The following is a 21,221-nucleotide window of genomic DNA, read 5'->3' on the forward strand; positions in this document are numbered from 1 at the left end:
CTGGCATCCTCTCTCCCTGCACGTTTAAAAGCACAAGAAGGGGAAAAAAAGCACAAGAAGGGAAAAGAGGACATGACTCTCTGGTAAAAAGCTGGGTTATTAAATACAATCACTACCAAATAGTATTTTCAGAGAGCACTTACATGTATGTTGTTAATGGCTAAAATGAGGCTTTATCTGCACTATACTTACGTAATTGAGAGTGGGCAGTAATGAATACACTTACAACCTGCCCCCATTTCCCATTCCCACTCCAGAGCCAAGTAAGAGCCACTACCTACCATTAGACTTGAACTCTCAGGAAAAAAAAAAAAAAAACTAGAAAAATCACTTTGGCTTGTTTTGTGTTTGCTGGAGCTACTACTAACTCTTGAGCTCTGCTATGGTGATAAAATCAACCTTGGAGAGCCAGTGTGGTGTGGTACAAGAGAGCACATGGCGGAAGTCAAGAGACCTGGGTTCACAATCTCAACCTGGTCACTAATCAGCTCACCTTTCTGAACCTCAGTTTCCCCATCCATAAAATGGAAATTGAGCCAGATGATCTCCAAGGGCCTTCCAATTATAAGATTCTATTAGCCCTGTCGTCTAAGGTAGGGAGCCTCAAATTTCTTTATTTTATTTTATTTCATCCATTCATTGATTCAACAAACATTTTCTCCACCAAGTATCGTGAAAGGCACCGAGGGAGGCAAACCTGTTTCTCACCTTCACAAAACTTACAGTTTGGGGAGGGAGAGAAGACAGCTAATTAAACATGTAATACCAACAAAATGTGGTATTACAACAAAGTTCAAAGCCTTAAAGGATCATAAAGAGGAGAATTTAGCCAAGCCTAAGGGGTCATGGAAAGTCTCTTGAATCAGTGGTATTTAAGTTGAGCCCTGTGGGAGGAGGAGAATCTAGCCAGGCTCAGATGAGTGGGTAACAGAGTAGGAAGGGAAGAGTGTCCCAAGCAATGGGCACAGCATGTGTGAAGTTCTGGAAGTAAGAGAGAGCCTGGTGCAAATAAACAACTGGAAGGCAGTCAGCATTGCTGGAGCATAGAGACAGAGGAGGGAGTGGTTAAGCACAAGAGGTCCTCACGGCCCAGACCATGAAGGGCTTGTAAGCCACGTAAGAGAGTTTGAACTTTATCCTAAGAGCAATGGGAAGCCATTCAATGAATTCTGGCACCGTTGTAACATGATCAGATTTGCAGTTTAGGAAACTCCCTCTGGCTGCAGTGTGCAAAGAATGGATTGAGCATCCAGATTGCCCTTGCAATTTGGAGAATGGAATGAAACATTAAGAGGGAGAAACAGGGAAAGAGACAGACATAGTCCACCAAAAATAAAATAAAATAAAATAAAAATAAAAATAGGGCTTCCCTGGTGGCGCAGTGGTTGAGAGTCCGCCTGCCAATGCAGGGGACACGGGTTCGTGTCCCGGTCCAGGAAGATCCCACATGCCGTGGAGCGGCTGGGCCCGTGAGCCATGGCCGTTGAGCCTGCGCGTCCGGAGCCTGTGCTCCGCAACGGGAGGGGCCACAACAGTGAGAGGCCCACATACCGCAAAAAAAGAATAATAATAAAAAATTTTTTTAATAAATAAATAAAAATAAAAAACACCCACTGCAGCTAGCTTTCCTCACTCTAAAACCAGAGTTTCTTAAGTTCGAAAGTAGCCAACCTATGAATTCAATGGAATTCTGGGAAGCTGGACATTGTGTTTTATCTTTTATAGATGAGTAACTTTGACAGGAAGCTAAGTACTTCCCACTCTACAGCGGTCGTCCCAACATCCTAGCACTAACACCAGGCAACTACTCCAAGCTTTCAAATTGGGATTAGCCAAATAATAACCATACAACTAAGTCGTCAACAAGAACAGGCCCACAGAGAGAAACAGACGAAGAGAGAGACAGAGACAAACAGAGACACAGAGGAAGACAATAACACATGTTCCTATTGTGATTACCAGGAGCTTCAAGTCCTTCAAAGCATGGATGGGCAGAGAATGAGGAAATTGTTATTAAATGTTTTAATTTAGCTGGGTGTAGGAGCTAGTCTTCAGAAGATCTGAACTGAATTCCTGGAACTGCTTGCTGCTAAGTGGCTGCACGATTTGGGCAAATCTTGAGACTCAGGTGTCTCATCTGTTAAATGAGCAAGTTGGACCGGATGACTCCCTAAAATTTCGTATTCCACTAGCTTTGTAAAGCTCAAAGATGATGCCACTGATGACTGGACTGTGTCTCTATCCGTGCGTGTGTCTCTCTGTGTCCTGCATTCTTCATTTCTCCTATAAAGTCAGCAATTTTAAAGCTTATAACACCAAAGATCATTTTAAGAATATGAGTATATGTTGGCATTTTGCCTCTCTCCCTCTCTGTGTCTCTCCTGGGTTGTCTGTTTCTCTGTGTTTTTGTGTCATTATTTCTCTTCTTCCCCCTTGCAATACCAGTTAAAACTTTTAATGTGCAAATTTCCTATATGTATTTAACCCTATTCATTTTCTCTCCTTACTCTTTCTCTTTCTTCCTCCCTCCCTTCCATCAATTCATTCCCTCATAGTTCTCAATCACCCACTCCCAAGTCCCATCTCAGGTTTCTATTTCTTTGATCTGTTATGACCTCTACAGGCATTGTTTGGTGTTGCCACACGTGCACTAAATAGAAGACAAAAACACAAAGTGGACATTACAGGCATGCCTACTGATTTACTAGAAGGCCATAGTTCGGTCTGAAGCCATCCCACACAACCCACAGAGCATTTACTTGCTGCCGACCCCCCCCCCCCTTGCTTCTTTCTCTCTGACAGAGACAGTGAGGGTAGGCTCTAGTGACATCCCATTCCAGAATGGGCTTTGTGGGAGTCCAGCTACCAAATTACCTTCCATTCAATCTGACAAGTATTTATTGAGCACCTACTGTGTGCCTAGCGCTCAGCAAGTTCCTCCAGGGACACCTGGGGTCTCCACACAATATAACCTAATCCTGCCACAGCAGGAACTCAACATTATTGCACTGGCTTTGTTCAGAAGGCTTGGCTGCGCTGAGATTACAGCCTGCAGACTTCATTCAACTCCTTTGGCTTGGAAATGAGGCTGCTTTTCAACAAAAGTGGGGAGTTGAATCAGCCTGAGGCTTTAATTCAGGGCATGTTCTCATTTGAACTTTGGAGTTACCTTGTGTGCATCAGAAGGGTACAATACATCGCTTACCTTCCGCAGAAGGTTCCTCTTGGGAGAGTCTTAGCGTTTCCAAGATGTCATTAAAGCCATAATCTGTCACTTTGAGTACAAAACGCCCATCTACCACACAGTTCCGAGACTTCAGCCTCCCATGAGCAAACTCTCTGTGATGTAAGTACTTCATGCCCTGCAGATGATACAAACAGGATTTATTTAGCAACTTATTTAACTATTTGGGGCTTTTAGAGCCACTTTCTGAGACTGTTAATGGCATGAGCTATTATGATCTAGAATTCAGCCTTTTTCTCTTACACGCAGGCAAAGCAAAACTTTGACAACAAGAATCGTTTCCAGGTCCCTTCTAGCGCTAAAATTTTACGTTTTGATGAAGAATCATATCTTGTGGGCATAAAGAACTGTGTGTTATTGGAAGATTTATTGACATTTCAAACACAGATAGATCTATACATATATAATTGCCAAGAATTTGAAGATTCTGATTTTCCCCCAAAAGGTCTAGCCAAACTCTCATCTACTACTGGCAGGAATGGAAACTGGTACAGCCTTTTGGGTGGGTGATTTGGAAATAGCTATCAAAATTGAAAGTATGCGTACCCTGTGACCTAGGGATTCTACTTCTCCAAAGAAATGCTTGCACATGTGCACATACACAAGAATGCTCCTTGCAGCTCTGCTTTATATTATATAATTGGATGTATAATAAATATCAAGAAGGGACGTCCAAATTGTGGTACATCCAACCTATGGAATATTCTGCAACAATTAAAAATAGTAAGATCAATTTGTATGTACTGATAGGGGACCATATCTAAGCCATAAAGTAAGTGAAAAGGAGTGAGTTGCAGAACTATGTGACAGTATGTATTTTAAACAACAAACAAAATCTATAATGTATGTAAATACACGAAAAATGAATTGCAAGGCTAATCACCAAACTGTCAACAGTGATTAATTTGGGGGGAAGATATGAAGGAGGATTGAGTAATTGTCAGTATTTTCCCAATATATTTATATCACTTGATTTCTAAATTTAATTGAATGCATTATTTTTATAATTAGAAATGTCTTATTTTTATAATTTATATAAAATATATTAAAATTATATAAAATATATACAATTTATTTTTTATATATTTTTAATTAAAAATAGACAATAAAAAAGAAAGCTGAAAGCAAGAAAGCTGATACTGACTGCTACAGTTTGCTTGGCAACCTTATATGACATTCAAATGCGATCTACCAGGACTTTACCAGATGGGTTTAATCATTCACATATAAATACATCCATTTTCTAGTGCAGTCATCTCGGGACTGTTTATGCTGAGTCCTTTTAAGTATCTGGCTCTATTTTGCCACCTGACACCCCTTTGTATTTGTATGCTTTACATCTTGCACCCTAGGAAATTCTGTAGTCCCCAGTACTTCCAAGCAGAGTCTATAGTGGGGGAGATTTCTCCCTAGGTGTCTAATGCTTGGGTTTCATTCATCACGGGTCTGAGAGAACTCATTTAGAGGACTCTCCCTTAACTCACGGGACTTTGCTTACAGAGTGAGTGGAAAGAGTATTAGAATAGGAATTAAGAGATTTAGATTCTATTATTAGCTCTGCCACTTAATAGACAGCTGGTAAATGTTTATTGAGTATCTACTATGTGTGGTAGACACTATATAACAAAAACCTCATTTAGTTTCTCTGAGCCTCTGTCAAAGGAGGATAATCACACTTCTTTTATAGAAAATTGGAATGAGATAATGTCTATAAAGCTACCTTGAAAAGAGTTAGGCCACAATACAAGGGTCAAGACTGTGATTAATATACAGGAAGCTCAATGACTATTGGCTATCCAAATCAGCCCACTACAAGGGCACACAGACACAATTTTCATATCACTCTAGGGAGTTCATAGACTCCACTGAAGCCCATCCATGGACCCATCTGTGAACCCCGTTGGCTGTAAATAGTCCTTGCCTCTGAGAATGGAGGTGCTGCCTGGTAGAACCGATAGTCTTTTGGCTTTCTGGTCATGCTGAGTTCCACATCTATACCTATAGTATAGACCTATGCAAAGACCCATCACCTAGTTCTAGACTGAACCACCTTTTAGAACGTGAAAGCCAGGAGATGGGGCTAAGCAGAACCAAAGAGCCTGGGAATGAGCACTTTCCCACATCCAGAAGGCAGAGAAATGGGATGGAAGAAAGGATTGCTTAAGGCAGAAGAGTGCTCAATAGCTATAGGAAGTAAAGACAAATCTGGCCCTCAAACAGGGGAGCAGGTGAGGAGCAAGCAAATTCTTTCTGTATCAGGACCTTATAACAGATATGGACAAAAGGGCTATGAGAAGAAGTGAGGGCAGACGCAGGGAAGGAAGGTGGAGGAGTGAGAGCATCACAATGATCCAAGGAAAGTGAAACATCCGAAAATATTGAAGTTCTAATCTACAGGGAACATCTTGGATTTTCAGTCTTTCCATTAACCTTGATGAGATCCAGCAGGAGTGATGATTTAAACATCCAATCTAGTTTCACATCCTGATTTGTCAGTATGTCTTCCAGGCTCCTTCGGGAACAGAATTCTGTCACAATGGCAAACATCCCCGAATCATAGAAGAAGCCCACTAAAGGGTTAATATTCTCATGACGTAGGTCCTTCATCTGGAAACAGAGGGAGAGAAGAGAGTCACAGCTGTTCTGTCTCAATTGGAGCTGGGGCCTTCTTCCTGATTCTTTAGGGACACTGTGGAGTGGAGCTCAGTGACCCAGGAATACTAAAGAGGTTAGTACAGTAAGAGGTGGAATAGATTGTCTTTCCGTGAATATTCATCTATGCAGCATCTATTAAAATAAATAGCTTACATAAACATCAGGCCAAAGCTTACAAAATTTGTTTCAGAAGAAACACTTCGAATTTTGACTACATTTTACCTTTGTATCCATTCATTTTTTTCCACTAATGTGAGAAGCATTTAGTGTGTCTCAACAATGTCCAAGGCATTGGACTGCATGCTAGTGATATAGAGATAAACAAAATGAAATCAATATCCTGAAAGAGCTCACATTTAAAGAAGGGTGATAGACAGACAAACTGACAGCTGTATTTCCCTGTGAAGTGGTTTCTTATGGGAGAACGGGATGCTGGTAGAGTTCAGATGGTAAGTATCTAATTCAGTCTGGGAGATCTGGCTTCCCGGAGGAGCTAATGTCTAGACCATCATGAAGTGCAAGTAAGAGCTGACCATGTGAAGGTGACATGGTGGGAGGGGTTGAGAGTGAGAGCATGTTACGCTGAGGAAATTGCAACAGGTTCAGGGTGGCCAGAACACAGTGCAAAGGAAAGAATATGAGACACAAGGCTGGAGAGATAGGCTTCCCTGGTGGCGCAGTGGTTAAGAATCTGCCTGCCAATGCAGGAGACAAGGGCTCGAGACCTGGTCCGGGAAGATTCCACATGCCACGGAGCAACTAAGCCCGTGAGCCACAACTACTGAGCCTGTGCTCTAGAGCCCATGTACCACAACTACTGAGCCCACGTGCCACAACTACTGACACCCGTGCACCTAGAGGCTGTGCTCTGCAACAAGAGAAGCCACCGCAATGAGAAGCCTGCACACCACAACAAAGAGTAGCCCCCACTCAACACAACTAAAGAAAGCCCGTGTGCAGCAACGAAGAGCCAACGCAGCCAAAAATAAATAAATAAATTTATAAAAGGCTGGAGAGTTAGGAGCCACATCCCGTGCAGCTTTGAGAACCGTGCTATAGAATTCGAAATTAATATTACGGTCACTCAGTAATTGTTATCTATTATTATTACTTTTTAATGGGGAATGAGAGAGAAAAGGGCTCCATTATTGCTTCTAGATTTCTACTTGGATTCCTGGAAAGATGGCAGTGATATACATCAATATAAGAAATTCAGGGATGTTTTAGTAGTGGATATGTTGGTGCCCCACCTACATCCCCTTTACAGTGCATCCTGTAGCTGCTGTAAATGTTGGCTAGTAACTCACAGTGGCTCCATTCTCTGGAAAATTGTCCTAGAGGCTAAGCCAAAGGGGAGCTATCTTACTTGAAAGGTTAGGGCCCACCCACAGACCTCAGCTAATGATTGACTGACTGGGAAAGGTACAAAAGTTCAACTCTCTCACCTCAAAGTGGAACTCATGGTATAACTTGTGCTCCAGTATTTCTCCCATAAAATCATACTGAAGCTAGTCTCAAGCTGAGATCACATACTTGCCGAGCTTTTACTTCTGCCTTATCCTGCACCCTCACTCCTTTTCTCTTCAGAGCATTCTCTCAATGAGTAATTTGAACAAGAATCTCCATCTCAGGCTCAGCTTTTAGAGAATCTGACCTAAGACAGTGGGAAAGCAAATTGTGGGTGATGGGGACAGCTGATTAATTCAGTTTGAGACACATTAAGAATGAGGTGCCCGTGGAACATCACGGTGGAACTATTCCAAGGAGATAGTGTGTTCTAGATAAATAGACTTGGGAATTGTAAACATGTAAATGGTAGATGAAATTAATGGGAGTGAATGAGATAACCCAAGGGAAGCATATAAAATAAAAAGAAAAGCGGGGGGTGAATATCAACATTTAAAAGATGGGAAAAGGAAGAACATCCTGCATAAAGACTTAGAAATGAGGCTAGAGAAGTGGAGAAAGGCTTATTTAGAACAACATTATGAACACCACAGGAAGAGTTTCAGGGAATTGAGGTAAATGCCAGAAGGAATTTCAGGAAAATGTGATAAATACTGGAGAGGTCAGGTAAGATGAAGACAGCTACACCTAGACACATCATAATTAAACTCCTAAAATCTAAACTTATGCAGGCAGTCAGAAAATATACAAAAACCTCTTCATGATTAAAAAAAAATTCACAGAAAATCAGAAGTCAAAGGGACATGTGTGAAAAAACCTTCAGGTAACATCAAACCCAAGAGTAAAACATTAAATTCTTTTCCTCTAGAGTCAAGAGCAAGACAAGGATGTCTTCCTTCACCATTTCTACTCAATATTGTATAATAGCATCAAAACATTGATGAGAAAAGTTAAAGAAAACTTAAATAAATGAAGATCTATACCACATTAATGGATTGGAAGGTTCAGTATTGTTAAGATGTCCATTTTCCCTAAATTGATTTATAAATTCATATAACCTCCTATGAAAAATTCCAGAAGGCTTTATTGAAGTAATGAACAAGTTTATTCAAGAACTTATTGAAAATTAAAATAAACTACCCTATCCAAAACAATCTTGAAAAAGAACAATTTACAGGAGCTTATACCACTTAACTATAGGAGTTACTCTGGAGCTGTGATAATCAAGATAGTGTGATATTGGCAGTAGGGTACACTAATGAGTTAGTGAAATAGAGTACAGAGTCTAAAAATATACCCACACATATATAGTCAGTCAACTTTTCACCAAGTTGAAAAGTTAATTAAGTGGAGAAAGGAAAGGCTTTTTAAAATAATTGTTACTGGAACACTGGATATCGCTATGGAAAAAAAAAATAACCATGACCACTATCTCAGTCCATACACAAAAACTAATTCAAAATGGATCATAATCCTAAATCTAAAATCTTGGAATTGGCAAAGATTTTCAAGCCACAAAATAAAATCATAAATTGGATTTCCTCAAAATTAAAAATTTTGCTCATCAAAACCATTAAACAAACAATCCACAGACTGAGAAAAAATATTGTAAAACATATATCTGACCAAAGGAAGGTTATATAAAGAACGTCTACATTTCAACAATTAAAAGGCAAAACTCTCAATTTTTTTAAATGGGAAAAAATGTGAACAGACAATTCACAAAAGAAGATATACAAATGAATTATAAACACATGAAAAGATGCTCAATAACATTAGTCATCAAGAAAATGCAAATTAAAACCACAATAACATTTTATACACCGTAGAAAGGCAAATATCAAAAAGACAAATGTTGCTGAGAATTTAAAGCAACTGGAACTTTTGTACATTTCTGACAGGAGTGTAAAATGTTGTAACCAATTTGGAGACCTGTTTGGATGTTTCATATAAAGTTATACGTACATCTACTCTATGACTCAGTGTCTATTCTTAAGCATTTACCGAAGAGAAGTGAAAATATATGTTCACAAAAATATCAATACTTGGACAAAAATGTTTATAGTTGCCTATGAAGAAATACTCAACATACTAATCATCAGAGAAGTGCAAATCAAAATTACAATATGATATCATCTCCCACCCATTAGGGTGGTTACTATAAATTTAAAAAAAATAACCAGATAATAACAAGTGTTGACAAGGATGTGGAGAAATTAGAACTCTTGTGTACTGTTGGTAGGATTGTAAAATGATGCAACTGCTATGGAAAACAGTATGGAGGTTCCTCAAAAAATTAAAAATAGGACTACAATATGATCCAGAAATTCCACTCCTGGGTATATATCCAAAGAATTGAAAGCAGGATCTCAGAGAGATATTTGCACACCCATATTCATAGCAACCCAAATGTCCATCAAGAAATGAATGAATAACATAAAATGGAATATTGGTCAGCCTTTAAAAGGAAAGAAATCTATTCACACTTTACCACATGGATGAACCTTGAAGACATTATGCTAGGTGAAATATGCCAGTCACAAAAAGACAAATACTATATTATTCCATTTATATAAGGTGCCTAAAGTAGTCATATTCATGGAAACAGAAAGTAGAATGGTTGTTAACCCAGAATAGGGGGAGGGGGAAAAAGTGAGCTGCTATTTAATGGGTACAGAGTTTTATATTTGCAAATTGAAAAAGTTCTGGCGATGTGTTTAACAACAATGCAAGTATATTTAACACTGCTGAATTGTACATTTAAAAATAAAGATGGTAAATTTTATGTTATGTGTTTTTTCTTAATTAAACAAATATTTATAGTTGTCTTATTCATAACTCCAAAAAACTGGAAACCCAGCCAAATGTTCATCAACAGGAAAATTATAAACAAATTGTGATATATTCATAAAATGAAATACTACTCAGAAATTTTAAAAAATGAACTGCTACTGATACCTGCAAAAACGTGGATTTAATCTTAAAAATACTATGTTGAGAGAAGAAAGTCAGGCACAAAAGAGTATATAGTCTATCATTCCACTTATACAAAATCCAAGAACAGAAAAAATATTAATTCATGATGATAGATATCAGAACAATGATTGCCTCTGGGATAAAAGAAATGACTGAGAAGGGAAACAAGAGAACTTTCTGGGGTGATAGACATATTCTGTATCTTGTTTTGGGGAGTGGTTACACAGATATATGCAATATATGCAATTATCAAAATTCACTGAACAGATAATTCATTCATCAAATTATACGTAAATAAAAAATGTCTTTTTGAAACACAATGAGACATTATACTATGTGAAATAAGCCAGTGACAAAAAGAGGTATCTAAAGTAGTCAAATTCATAGAAGCAGAAAATAGAATGGTGGTTATCAAGCGTTGAGGGTGAGTGGGGAAAAGGAGAGTTTTGTTTAATAGGTACAGAGTTTCAGCTTTGCAAGAGAAAAGCTGTGACGATCTGTTGCCAAAAAATGTGAATATACTCAAAACTTAGAGATGGTAATTTCTGTCATTTTATCATACTTTAAAATTTAAAAAACACAATGAGATACCCATAGAAACCCACTAGAATACTAAAACCAAAAAGACTGACAAGACTACATCATTGGTGATGATGTAAAGGGAGCTCTCATAACTTGCGTGTAGGAAATTAAACTAGGAAAGGTTTGATACTGTCTTATAAAGTTAAACATGTACTATATTTTAACATAGAAATTCCACTCTTAGGTATTTACCCAAGAGAAATTAAAATATGTGTCCATAAAAAGACATAAAAAGCATATTCGTATCAGTTTTATTCACAATAGCCAAAATTGGAACCAGCCTAAATGCCCATCAGCAGGAAAATAGATAATTACATTGTGTTATATTCATGCAATTGACTACTACTCAGCAATGAAAAGAGCAAGCTATTTATACACATGATAACACGAATGAATCAGTCAGTATGCTGTATGATTTCACTTATATGAGGTTATAGGATAAGCAAAAGTAATGCAAGATAGACCCAAAACCCAGAACAGTGGTTTTCTGTGGCTGGGGAGGGGGGGGGGAACGCAATAATTTACTAATGAACACAAGGGAACTTTCTTGAGAGAAAGAAATGTTTTATATCAGGGGTCAGCAATCCTCTTCTGTACCTATAGTAAATATTTTAGGCTTTGCTGATCATGTATAGTTTCTGTTGCATAATCTTTGTTTTCTTTTTTTACAACCCTTAAAAAATGTAAAACACATTCTTAGCTCCCAGGATGTAAAAAACAGGCCAGGATGTAAAAACTTTGCCGACCCCTATTCTATATCATAATAGAAGTCTAGATTATATGGGCATATCTCTTCATCAAAATTATATGTCTATGATATGAGCATTTCAATGCATGTAATTGTACCTCAGAAATACAGAACTGCAAAATAACAACAATAATAACCAAGTTAGAGATGTGAGAAGTGGGTGGAGGTAGAGATGAAATAATAATGGTAGAATGTTGATAATTGTTGAAGTTGGGTGACGGGCATATGGAGTTTGTTTATATCATTCTGTTTATTTTGTGTGTGTCTGTTATTTTCTATAATAAAAGTTTTTTAAAAGAAAAGAAAAACTTCCAGGATGTAGCTGAAGCAGTACTTAAAGGAAGTCTTCTAGCTTTAAGTGACTGTATTGGAAACTAAGAACAGTTAAAATCAACTATAAAAACTTCCAGCTCAAAAAACTAGAAAAAGAACAACAAATTAAAAGCAAAGAAACTAGAAGGAAAGAAATAACCAGAATACAAATCAATAAAATAGAAAGCAGACATACAATAGAGAAAAATCAACAAAGCCAAAAGTTGATTTCTGGAAAGGATTAATAAAATTGATAATCTTCCAGCAAAACTGATCAAGAAAGAGAAAACACATATTGTCATCATCAGAAATGAAAATGGGAGCATCACTACAGATCCTAAGGCTACTTAAAAGATTGCATGAGCATATTATGTACAACCTCATGCCAGTAAGTTCCACAACATGTATGGAATGGACAACTTCCTTTTAAGACATAACTTACTGAAACAGGTATAAGAAGAAATAGAAAGTTTGAATAGTCCAATATCTATTCAAGAAATTGAATCTGTAATTTAAAATCTCCACACAAAGAGAAGAACAATAGGAATCTAATTAAAGAGATTCAAGCAGAGAACTGACAAGATCAGGTTTGATTTTGATTCAGATTGCAATGTGGAGAAAAGATTTGACAATGATAAAAGTGGATATGTGTAAAGACAATTGCCAGTGGTTGCCAGGGTTTATGGGGAGGAAGGTGTGAATAGGCAGAGCACAGAGGATTTTTAGGGCATTGAAACTATTCTGTATGTTACTATAATGGTAGATACATCATTATGCATTTGTCAAAATGCATAGGATGTACTACCCTCTGAACCCTAATGTAAGCTATGGACTTTGAGTGATAATGATGTGTCAATGTGTGCTCATGGATTATAACAAATGTACCACTCTGGTTCAGGATGTTGATAGTGGGGGAGGCTCAATTTTTCTGTGAACCTAAAACTGCTCTAAAAACTAAACTGTCTCTTTAAAAAAAAAAAAAAAAAAAAAACAGACAATTGCCGTAGCTCTTGTGGGTGATGATGGTGGCCTGGACCAGGATGGTAACAGTAAAAACAGAGGAAGAGAACATTGGACTTTTAAGAAAAATGGAGAAGCTCTGAAATACAGGTTGTAGAAAGTGAATTAACTAATGAAGTATTATAATGGACTTAAAGGATAATTTTAAGGGACATTTTAAGATGGAAACAATATACCTTGTTGCATGACTTTCTGCCATAATACTCAGCTGTTCAGATGCAGGCACAAAGAAAGTTAAGAGTTAGGGTCATCCTGAATATGAGTTTTATGTGTGTCCAAAAAGACAGAAATAAGAATGTGTTCAAACGGTCAACTATGAAATCTAAGGTGGGCATGAAAGAAGATAAAAGAAGGGCTTGTGGGATGGGAGAAAGTAGAGGTCAGTAGACAGGAAGACCCAATGTAAAATATAGGCACAGTTGAAAGAAGAGAAGGCTATAGTCAGAGAGTGTGATGTTTGAATCTATGATTTTGGAAGTGAAGCATTTTCAGTAGCAATTATAGATAACGACAAACCCCAAGGTATAATGATAGTAGCAGATGGCCAAAGTGAAATGGAAGAGAAGATGATTAGAGATTATATGGCAAGGAACTAAATAGCCAAGGTATTAGAAGGTACAAGGAGTATGCCACTCAGTTCCAGATGATGGGAAAGAACATGAGACTGGGAGATAGATACAGCCTGATTTTCCTGCATACGTCTTTGGAGAAGTTGGGACCCTAAAAGATGTTGGAAGTCCTCAGTCCTTTGGTCTTCTGACTCCAGCTGTTTCCCTTTAAGGAATATCTATCTGACTGTACATGACTCCCTTCTATAGCTGGCTCACCAAGATGTGTTCTCCAGTCTGGCCCCTGATACTCAGTCCCAAAATTTTAAAATCATGAAGGCACATAGTAGTCAAAGCAGTGCTAGACTCACAGTGATAGCATCGTCAGATCCACTTCCTGCTTCATAAAAGTACTAGAAAGGAATTAGGGCCTTTCACATGGTAAATTCTGGAAAATTGGCCTTCACCCTAGAATTGAGTTACTATCTGCACCTGACACAGTAACACAAGTTAGTAAGGGGACACAAAAAGATGTCATGAGGATAATGGGAGCCAGTTTTCTAACTGTTGGAGAAAGCAGTCACAAACACGGAAAGGGAAAGGATAGAATGAACTCTGTGGCATTCAATTACAATTGGAGGTATTAGATGGATGATAGATAGATGATAGATAGATATAAATGATAGATAATTAAATAAAATTAAAACCACTGGTATAAATGTATGAATAAATAAATAAACGGTAGAGAAGGTAAGGCTCTTTCTTACAATACAGAGCCAACAAATAAACATAGAAAGAATGCTAGAGTTAGAGAATCATCAATGGATGCTAAAATTAGTAGGTAAGAATTTGATCAAAAAAACAGGCTATTTATACAGACTCAAATTATCTCTCTACAAATTATGTATTAATTACAACGAGGAAAAAAATAACAGTAGCTCTACGGTGGCAAAATCTGGTAGACACCACCTAAACCAAGCAATAAGAGTTAATATCACTAATAATGGGGCAATCAACATTATGTGCTTCCTAATACAAAGCACTGAAAAGAACACTGCATCACTTCTGTAGCATTCTGGCTGAAGATGCATAACCTAAATCTAACCATGAAGAACATGGAAAAAACCCAAATTGAGGGGCCATCTACAAAATAACTCAGCTGAATTCTTCCAAAAATATCAAGATAAAGAAAAACAACAACAGCAAAAAGCTGAGACTCTGTTTCAGATTAAAGGCAACTAAAAAGACATGACAACCAACTATAATGTGGAAACTCTGATTGGAAACTGGCCCAGGGAAAAATTAGCTATAATGTATTATGACTAATGATAAAATTAAAATATGAGCAGTAGTTTAGATAATATTACTGTATCAATGCTAAATTTTCTGATTTTGATGATTATACCATAGTTATATACAAGAATGCCTTTGTTTTTAGGAAATAAACACTGAAGTATTTAGAGGTAAAATGGCATGATGTCTACACCTTACTCTCAAATGGTTGAGAAGAAAAGAATATACATAGTCAACCCTCAGTGTCCACTGGGGATTGATTCCAAACCCAGGAGGATACCAAACTCCATGGACGTTGAAGTCCCTTATAAAAAATGATACAGCAGTACTTTGAATTCTCCCTTGAAGTGGTTGTAATATCTTCCTGATTCCCTTATATATTTAATGATTTAAACAAAACCTTTGACATGTATTCATTTTGTATTTGTGCGAGAATCATGATTTTATCCTTTAAAAAAATAATAGTTAACACATAATATTGGTTGTTATCAAACAATGTAATAAATACTTGTCAACTTAAAAAAAACAAAAATAAAATAAAATAGTACAGTGGGCCCTCCGTATCCGTGGGTTCTGCAGCTGCAGATTCAACCAATCTGAAGTTGGTCAAATCAAGGGGTGCAGAACACATGGACTCTGAAGGCCGACTGTACATAAATTTATAAATAGAGAATGAAAAGCACTAGGAAAAATGTAAACAATTGCTGAATCTGGGTAGGATATACAGTAGTTCCTTGAATTATTCTTGCAGCTTTGCTGCAAGTTTGAAATTATGTCAAAATTTTAAATTACCCAAAAAAAGGTATCATGGACACACTCTACCTTGGGTCTTCTTATTTCCACACTTGTAGTTTATCAGCTCCCCCAGGTTTGGCATTGTTTGGCTCCATACTTTGGATCTAGCTCTCTGTTTAGCATCCCAGATCATCAAACCAGTGTGGGACTGCTTATTCTAGCTCTGACCTTAGTCACTCCTTCTGGATTCATCTCTCATTATTTTTCCTTCAGCTCCAGGCATCAAAACCACATGTAAGGGAAATACCAAATCATAACATCTCATTCTGATCCATGAGGCACATTGGGTCCCTCATGGGCTGCACCTCTTCCATTTCCCCATTTCCCTTGTTTTCTCACTTGTACACTTGTACAGTCTGGATGTAGCAGGTGTCTCATTCAAACCTATTGGATTGATTTGAACTTGCCTGATTCATAAATGTGAAGAAATATATCATTATCTTCTAGAAATCCCACTTTCATGAGTCTGAAGGAACCAGACAGTTCCGTAAATCTTTTATGGACTCAAAGTTCAAGGAGGAGTCAATTTTAAATGGTTTGAGAGGAAGCATCATCATCTCTGCCTTATGTACAGACTGCTTCCTTAAACAAACTATCCAAGGACTTTTTTTTTTTTTTTTTTGTGGTACGCGGGCCTCTCACTGTCGTGGCCTCTCCCGTTGCGGAGCGCAGGCTCCGGACGCGCAGGCTCAGCAGCCATGGCTCATGGGCCCAGCCGCTCCGCGGCACGTGGGATCTTCCCAGACCGGGGCACGAACCCGTGTCCCCTCCATTGGCAGGCGGACTCTCAACCACTGCGCCACCAGGGAAGCCCCCAAGGACTTTTTAAATATAATTGGTGGGATTGGGAAATCACCATTTTTCTTATGTAAACAGAAATTACCAGATGACTTTTCCAGGCCTGGCAAACGGAGATTTTGAATGATTATGGGATATGTACTTAATAATAATCAGATACCATTTTACGAAGAAGCTGTATGTCAGGAAATGTGCAAGATCTCAGCCCTGGGAAGTAGACATTAATATACTCCTTTTACAAATAAGGAAAGTAAAGCTCAGGGAGTTTAGGTGACTTTTCCAAGTTCATATATCTCTTAAGTGGTAGAGCTGAGAAGTGAATCCTTCATGTCTTTCTGACTCCGGAGCCCATACTTTTGCCATTGCATCATACAGTCGTAATGAGTCAGTAGCTACCCTATAGTTTCCCTGCACTGATCTGTTAAAGGATCTTCCTAACAGCTGGTATTAGTTACTTTGGAGAAACGATTGGTGGTTTCAGTGGGAATATATATAAGAGAGGGTTTCTCATACCATTTCAAACATATCACTTGCACTTGATTTGATGGATTTAATGTCTCCAAAATCTCCAGAGGGGAACTTTTTCAGCCACACCCAATCACCCTAGAAAGAAAAGGTAAAGATTGTTGGTGAGCCTTAGTTGCCAGCAGCTTTAGAGCAATGTCCCTTCCACATGAAGAGTCTATAGTTAGACCATCAGCCTAAACAAGCGTTGTTCCTCCTGTCTCACCCTCCGCCCCATGGACATTCTGTATTCAGAGCTAAAAAGGAGGTCACACAGAGAAGTTAAAGTTTAAAATTCCGATTAACTAAAGCAGGGAAACAATTGCAGGGATGCAGATGTCATCAAAGGAATGATACTGCTCTCTGCAACGACTTCCTTAACTAACTGCAGAAAGTCCCGGGTCATTTCATTCATTCATAGCTAAGTGATGTAGCACCAGGTTTCCTGCGATTAATGGTGATGGTTAGTGGCTGCAATTCTCACTGCCTTGAGGCGTCTATGTCGAGAGATGTAGGGCAGGAGATGTAGTGCAACAAATGTTTCCTGCATTTACCTTGATCCATTTTTCTCTTGTGGGACAGGTCATTTTGGGGGCCTGTTATGCTTTAATCATAAACTGATTGGCTTAAACATCGATTAAACATTTTTTATTTGGATGTACAAATGTACTACCATAGTAATAGAGTAATCTAGACTCTTTCAGAAGTCTATTTCTGACTTTTTAAGCACAAAACAGCTATTTCTAAGGCTGCTGTCAAGTCAAAGACAACAATTATTTTACTGTCTTCACTTTAACACCAGTGCCTGATAGATAATTTTCTTCTACGTGCATAGCCTCAAGGATTCATCAGTCACCAGGCCCTATTTAGTTTCTGTCCAGCCCAAATCTGAAGAAAGCAATACACAGATTCCTTTTTCTCTGTAATAATAATAATAATGCCTTACATTTGCACAGCGCTCTCTCCTCTTCAAAGTGCTTTCACATCTATTACCTATAGCCTGGAGATTCTATTTCAGGCTGCACCAATTTGTCATCAAGTAGAGATAATAAAGCAGAGAGCTCTGTACAGTCAAATTCCGAGAATAAGAGAGTGTAGCCACTCTCTTATTATGGAATATATCCAGCTGTGGCACTACATCTGGAGACCAGCCGGAGGCAAAGGCTAATAATGGGAGCTGCAGGCATCTGAGTTACTCGCCGTACTGTGTGTTAGAGGGTATCTTCTGGCCAAGGAGCTCAAAACCCTTTAACTAGGAAATGGCTTCTAGAGACCTTCAGCAGCTGAACAAAACTGTGTCAGCCAGGCTCACGCCCACAAAATTCAGACAGGTAGTCCAGGACCAGTGCCTGTCTGTAGCAGATTGGTCAAAGTACCAAAGGCAGCTTTCCTGGTCTCTTGCCCAGCAGTTCCCTGAGTGTGGCCCTAGACCAATTACATCATAGTCACTTAGGAACTGGTTAGAAAGGCCCATTGTAAGGCCCCACAAAATCTAAAGGATTTTGCCCTTTAGAGGGATCAAAGGCTGAGGTTTAATCTGAAAGTTTACAAAGTCAGCCCATGTGTGGGTTATACACATATACTGATGTGTATATAGTAAAGCCTTCCCAGCACGTTTGCCATTATATTACATGGACCATGGTCACCGCTAGCTTCTATGGCACCTTTGTGCTAATTAGCAAAGGGTGCTTTCCCTCAAGTAAAACAATAATGTGAGAATATTATTTTGCAGCCTGTGGCAGCCCTGTGATGTTGGGCAGCAGCCCCAGCTGTATATATCTGTGCATGTACCACACTCTCGTTGACTCATACATCCTTCAGACACCAGGGAAAACACTCCACTAGCAGCTTCAGTATTCTGCGTACCACCAAGCCCTGCCTGCCAGGTAAGGCCTCTTTGTCAGGTCCGCTACCTCATTCCAGAACTAGGCTGAGAGGCCAGAATCTCTTTGCTCACTCCTGCACCACTCTCATATACGTTACTATATGTCTACAATGTGGATAGTACCCTCTTAGAAGTGGTTCCCTTGTGCAGTGTACAGCCTGAATATCAGTACTGGCAGCCCTTACTCTGCCTATAGCCAGTGCCTAATACCTTCTTCCTGGAATCCACCGTATTGCAGATATGGGTCCGCTTTCTCTCTTGCTTATTAACTTTTACAAGTAGTTAAGCAGAACTTTTTTTCCTCCCAAATCACCAAATTTGAGGGCTTCATATTTAAAGTAATTGAAGCCTGAAGAGATTAAATGACTTGCCCAAGGTCAGAAGGTTAGGTAGTAACACAACCAAGGTCTTCCATCTCCCACTTTGTTGCTCTTTCCTCCCATGGGCTTTCTTTGGTTTGGGGGATTTGTGTGTGTTTGTTTCAAGATTTAAACAATTCTCATGAACTTTATAAGCAAATGTTTATTAAGTCTGTGTATATCCTACTTTATGAGTAATGAGGAAAAGGGAGGATATGGGCCGGTTTTATCTTTACCGTGCATGCACTATTTATTTGTTTTGTTTTTTCTTTTAAGAGAAAGAATGATAAAATACTTCACTCATCATTCACTTTTTAATTAAGAGGAAGAAACATCAAACTCTATCCACTAAAGTTTTTAGAAGTAACTTAAAGTCCATCAGTTTTGCACTAAGGCCCTGTTGCATTAACTAAGAGTCAAGAGAATTAAGTTCTAGACCTGGCTTTGCCTCAAATTCAGGGGTGGTCTTAGGGTAGCTACCTCATTGGCCTGAGCCTCAGTTTCCTCACTGATAGAGCTGGACGACTTAGATGATTTCTAAGGTCCTTTTCAGCTTTGATGATCCAATTCTGTGATGAGAGAGAAAAGATGGTTGGTGCAAAGGAGAGGAGTGGAGAGAGAGCTATATGGGATATAGAAGGTGGGAAGATAGAAAAAAAGGCTCTGGAAAAGAGAGATGAATGGGGAGGGTGTACAGGGGAGAGACAGAAATGAGACAAAGAGAAAAACACAGGGAGAGGTTGAGGGACAGAAGGAGTCAGAGAACAAAAAGGGAGGATCAGTTCAGTGGGTTCTCTCTGAGTGTGTCAGGGTTGCACTACTGCCCACCTCACCCCCTCTCCCCTAGACTGTGGCTATTAGAACAGATCCTGACACGTCCCCATTGCATCGGCCAGTCATTGCTCTTTCCCCAGCAGTCTGCTCAGCTGGCTTTCCTTTTACATCTCACAGAGTGTCTCTGAGATAAGGGCTGATTTTCCTGTACAGTTCCGAAGGCTATGCATCTGTGTGTCCCATCAAAGTGTGAATCTGTGTCAGTGTATTACAATGTTATGGAATGTCCTAAAGAAGCCTGTCCTCTGTTATTAGGTATCTGCTACTCCAGGCACACTGTCTGGAACTTCCACACCTTCCAGTAAAAATTCTTATGAAAATTCGGTTTATTCTAAACAGAAACTAGATAATGAATCTTCAAAACACTCCTAATAGAGGGCTGTTTCAGAAGGCACACTGGACCTCTTTCTTTGGTCTGTTGATTCGATTGACTACCGCTCTCTCCCGGAGTCCTCTTTAGCTCTAGCTAGGCAGTTTTCTAGCTTCAACTGTCTTCCTTTACACCCTGCCATCAGCCTAATCTTGACCTCATGGCGTGGTATTATTCTCACTAACACCTTCCTTTTGTGCAGATAAAGTCCTCCTTTGGCCTACACAGTTCAGAAACACCCATGATCTGACTGACCAACAACAGGCATTATGGGAACTAACTCAACTGACTGCTTCCTTCCAAAGTGAGGAAATATCTGACAAATTCTTAAAGGCCAATTACATACAGATGTTTATTTTCTCCCTTCTTAATTCTACACTATCACCTTCCAGCTCCACCAAATAAAACATACCACAATTAAACACATAAATTCTTCCACAGAATCAGAGATTCATAGCATATCTGGGCCAGAAGAGGCCTTACTCTTAGTTCAGCAATTCTCAACCCTGGCTGCACATATAGGGGAACTTTGAAAAGAAATACCAATGCCTGGGCCCACCCCATACCAAATGAATCAGAGTTACTATGCCTGGGCATAGGTATTTTTTTAAGTTTCCCACAGAGATTCTAATGAACAGCCAAGATTAAGAATTTAGTTCAACCCCTCAATTTACAGATGAAAAACCAAGAGACTGCCATAGGTATTGAGATTTACTTCAGAATCTTAGAGATGTCAATATATTTGTAAAGCCATCAGCCCCATTCCATTTGACATCCTGAACATTATCTTGAGATTATCTTGCCTTTGGTCTTTGAGAGAGTAGAACTGTCAATTCCCCAATACCTCAAGTTTACATTTGAATCAAATCTCCTCTTTGATTAAATTAAGTT

General features: G+C 38.9%; 1 protein-coding gene across 1 annotated transcript in view; it reads right to left on the bottom strand.

The window, feature by feature from the left end:
• GUCY2F (guanylate cyclase 2F, retinal) overlaps positions 1-21,221 on the bottom strand; it is an 84,926-nt gene that overhangs the window by 24,866 nt on the left and 38,839 nt on the right. The window contains exons 8-10 of the mRNA XM_065900243.1: positions 16,892-16,981; positions 5,675-5,851; positions 3,206-3,362 (exon numbers count right to left, since the gene is read on the bottom strand). Coding sequence (XP_065756315.1) covers positions 3,206-3,362; positions 5,675-5,851; positions 16,892-16,981 — 424 coding nt within the window. The remainder of the gene's footprint in view (positions 1-3,205; positions 3,363-5,674; positions 5,852-16,891; positions 16,982-21,221) is intronic.

The sequence above is a fragment of the Phocoena phocoena genome, chromosome X (genome assembly GCF_963924675.1).
Source record: "Phocoena phocoena chromosome X, mPhoPho1.1, whole genome shotgun sequence".
In the NCBI taxonomy this organism is placed as follows: Eukaryota; Metazoa; Chordata; class Mammalia; order Artiodactyla; family Phocoenidae; genus Phocoena; species Phocoena phocoena.